Source organism: Petaurus breviceps, unplaced genomic scaffold (genome assembly GCF_028583685.1).
Source record: "Petaurus breviceps papuanus isolate PSGF00001 unplaced genomic scaffold, PetGlider_PUasm1.0 425, whole genome shotgun sequence".
Taxonomy (NCBI): domain Eukaryota; kingdom Metazoa; phylum Chordata; class Mammalia; order Diprotodontia; family Petauridae; genus Petaurus; species Petaurus breviceps.
The window spans coordinates 8,389-11,497 of NW_027186329.1; the positions used below are offsets into that span (position 1 = coordinate 8,389).

The window sequence follows — 3,109 nt, forward strand, 5'->3', positions numbered from 1 at the left end:
AAGTTAGAATTAAGTATTAACAACACCAACAAAAACAATGCATTTCTAAAGCACCACAACTTTATAAGGCTCACAATGAGCCTGTAATTCAGGTAAGGCATTCATTACTAACTCCCTTTTACATGTGAGGTATTATCTTAAGAGGGACAGCCAGGTGGTGCAGTGGATAGATCATCAGCCTGGAGTCAGGAAGACTCATCTTCCTGAATTCAAATCTGGCCTCAGACACTTTTATGCTATGTGACTCTGGACAAGTCACTTCACCCAGTTTGCCTCAGTTTCCTCAGGTATGAAATGAGCTAGAGAAGGAAAGGTCAAACCACTTCAGTATTTTTGCCAAGAAGAAAACCCCAAATGGGTCATGAAGAGTCAGACATGACTGAAAAATAACTGAACTAATTGTATTAAGCCCAGATTTGAATTCAGGTTATTTGACATCAACTGCACTTTCCCTGACCCCTCTGTTACTTCTCTATTGACATACCTCTAATTCTGGGCTACTGTCTTGTCTGCCTTTCATTCCTTCCAGGATCTGCTCTCCTAGCCCTGACCCCCAGTCTCCCTTGTGAGGTCATCATCACCTGATGCCTCCTCTCTGCATGACTGACCTGTGCCCGGTACTTCTTGACACCTCGCAGAGCATGTCAGCCGGACACTGACCACGGGGGCCAATTCTGTAATGGACATTGTCCCATTGCCCTTCTCCTAGCATCTGTCCCATCCAGAAGATCTTCCTGGAGTCACTCACTGATATTATCACCCAGAAAGCTCTTATTGGACACATCAGGCACCCATAGGTGAAGAAAATGGGAAACTGAACCAGAAGGAGAATCAGAAGGGGTGACAAGTGAGTGCCTCACTCCCAAAAGCTTACTTATTCTTATTTTTTAGTTCACTTATTGTCTCTCCCTATACTATAATCTACTTCAGTGTAGACACTGTTTCATTGATATCTTTGTATAGTCAGTGCTTAGCACAGCACCAAGCATCCATAATAAATGCATTAGGTTCCTGTTGCACAGGAATTGCCATCTTGTAAATAGTTGATGATGAAATAGTCACTGATACCTTACCAAGACTAGTCTGGGGAGATGCTAAAGGCAGTGATCCTCCTTCCAAGGAAGTAGACCAGGGATGGGGATGGAGGGATTTAGAATATTAAGGACCACACATGGCTAGTCAGCTCCAGGGTCTCCAGTTTCCATCTAGGATGGTGGAGGAAGAAGGGTAGATCAAAAGCATGTTACTTTTGATCTACCCTTCTTCCTCCACCATCCTAGATCTCATCTCTAACAGTGAACATTCCCCTTCAATAGAGTCTCCCTTCCCCTGCACCCTGTGACTATGTTGCTACTAGTTTCTGAGGTCTCCAAGTTAAGAGCTGGGTTGGGACTCACTCCTGACATTGGCTGTCATGGCTGAAGACACATTTCTGCAAGCTGTCCAGTGTCATGAGGTTGATGTGCTCAAACATGTTCAGGCGAATGCTTCCCCCAAAACACAGACGCTGCCATTTCATCTGCCCAAGAAGGAAAGAAATCACAAGTGTGAGTCTGGATTCCTCCCAGAAGCTGAACCTTTGCCCTTAAACCCCTGCAAAATGCCAAAGAAAGCAAGAGAAACACCTCTTTTTGTGATGGGGACCCAAGTGGGGGTTACAGATCACAGTCAGAGCTTACTTTAGGGTTAGAGGGAGTCATTGACTAGGAGCCTGAGAACTGAGATCCAATCTGAACTATGTTACTGTGTGACCTACTGTAATGGTAAGGTAATTTTGAGATCGTTCCTTCCCCTTAATAGGTCTCTCGCTTGGAACCCAAGAAGGGAAGCTATCTTAAGGAACTCTTGTTTTCTAGGAAGGCACATACCTTTTGTTACTTGGTAATTAGACAGTGGGTCATGAAGGTTGTGATGTTCTCTGACCGTGAAGAAGGACATATATTCTCCCTGACATAATGTTTTGCTTTGGGGCTCACTTTTGGGAAGAGTTGTGTGATTTGGTCAGATGAGACTCTGGGCAGCTGTTGAGCCCCTCGGGCATTGAAAACCAAGATGTTGTTACTTTTCTCTCTGGTAACTAAAACTTTATGTATGTAATGGTCAGACAGCTAGAAGCCCTGTCTGTTAGTCTGTTGACTTATTTTCTCTGTTTACATTTTGTCTGCTTGTAATTTCTGTTTGTATTTTCTGAAGATCGGGTTTTGACTTTTTCCCCTGAACTAAGTGAATGTATATATATGTAAATCTATGTGTGTCTGTATGTGTGAGTTTGATTAAAGTAAAATTGTTAACAACTTTTGAGTTTCTTTCCTTTATAAAAGATGATCAAAGAACATGTGCTAGCAGCCATCCTGGGTATGCTAGGGCTCTCGCTACTACTCCTACTTTGTGCAACCTCAGCAAGTCATTTTATTTCTCTGGGCATCAGCTTCCTTCCTCATCTGTAAAATCTGGGATGATTAACATTGACCTCTCTACATCATGGGATGCATGCTGATTGGAGGAGGTGAGCCATGGATAGAAAACAAAGCTGGAAAGGCAAGTACTGGAGAAGACTCACATGTGATGGTGACTATGGGCTCTGCTCCACCACTTCAAACCCCTTAGGCTAAATTAAGGAAAAGAGGTTGGTGGGACAGCTAAGAGACATAACTAGGCACTTTGGGGCCAGCAATACCAACCACAAATGATGATTGAGGAAAGGTAGACTAAATGCACCATTATTTGGGGCTCAGGGAAGACCTGCATGTAAGGCTAAGGTGCAATTTGGAAGTGAGGGCACAGAACAGGACGCTCCTGGATGTTACGCAAGTCTACCTGTATTGGCTTCCTCCTTTAGCTGATTATTCTTACTAGCTACATCCTAAACTCTGTTTATTCTGCAATGAAAAACTATAGCTTTGGTCACCTTTTTGTAATAATGGCCACCATCACACCTGTTGAAATACAATGTGGTCCAACAGAGAATTCACTCCATGTAGGCTACTGGCCCCTTGGAGTCAACACTCATCTCCCCACAGCTTTTCCAGTCTTACATGCATAATGTCTGTGGACTTGTTGAAGATCTTTATGTAGGGTTTGAGGATGTCAAAGTGAAAAGCTGGGGTCA

The 3,109-nt window shown here is 43.5% G+C and overlaps 1 protein-coding gene across 1 annotated transcript in view; it reads right to left on the reverse strand.

Annotated features, from left to right (window-relative positions):
- Nucleotides 1-3,093, reverse strand: part of LOC138171323 (leukotriene-B4 omega-hydroxylase 3-like) — an 8,801-nt gene extending 5,708 nt beyond the window's left edge. The window contains exons 1-2 of the mRNA XM_069100770.1: nucleotides 3,036-3,093; nucleotides 1,398-1,519 (exon numbers count right to left, since the gene is read on the reverse strand). Of these exons, the coding sequence (XP_068956871.1) occupies nucleotides 1,398-1,519; nucleotides 3,036-3,041 (128 nt within the window). The 5' untranslated portion in view covers nucleotides 3,042-3,093. The remainder of the gene's footprint in view (nucleotides 1-1,397; nucleotides 1,520-3,035) is intronic.
- Between the last annotated feature and the right edge of the window lie 16 nt (nucleotides 3,094-3,109).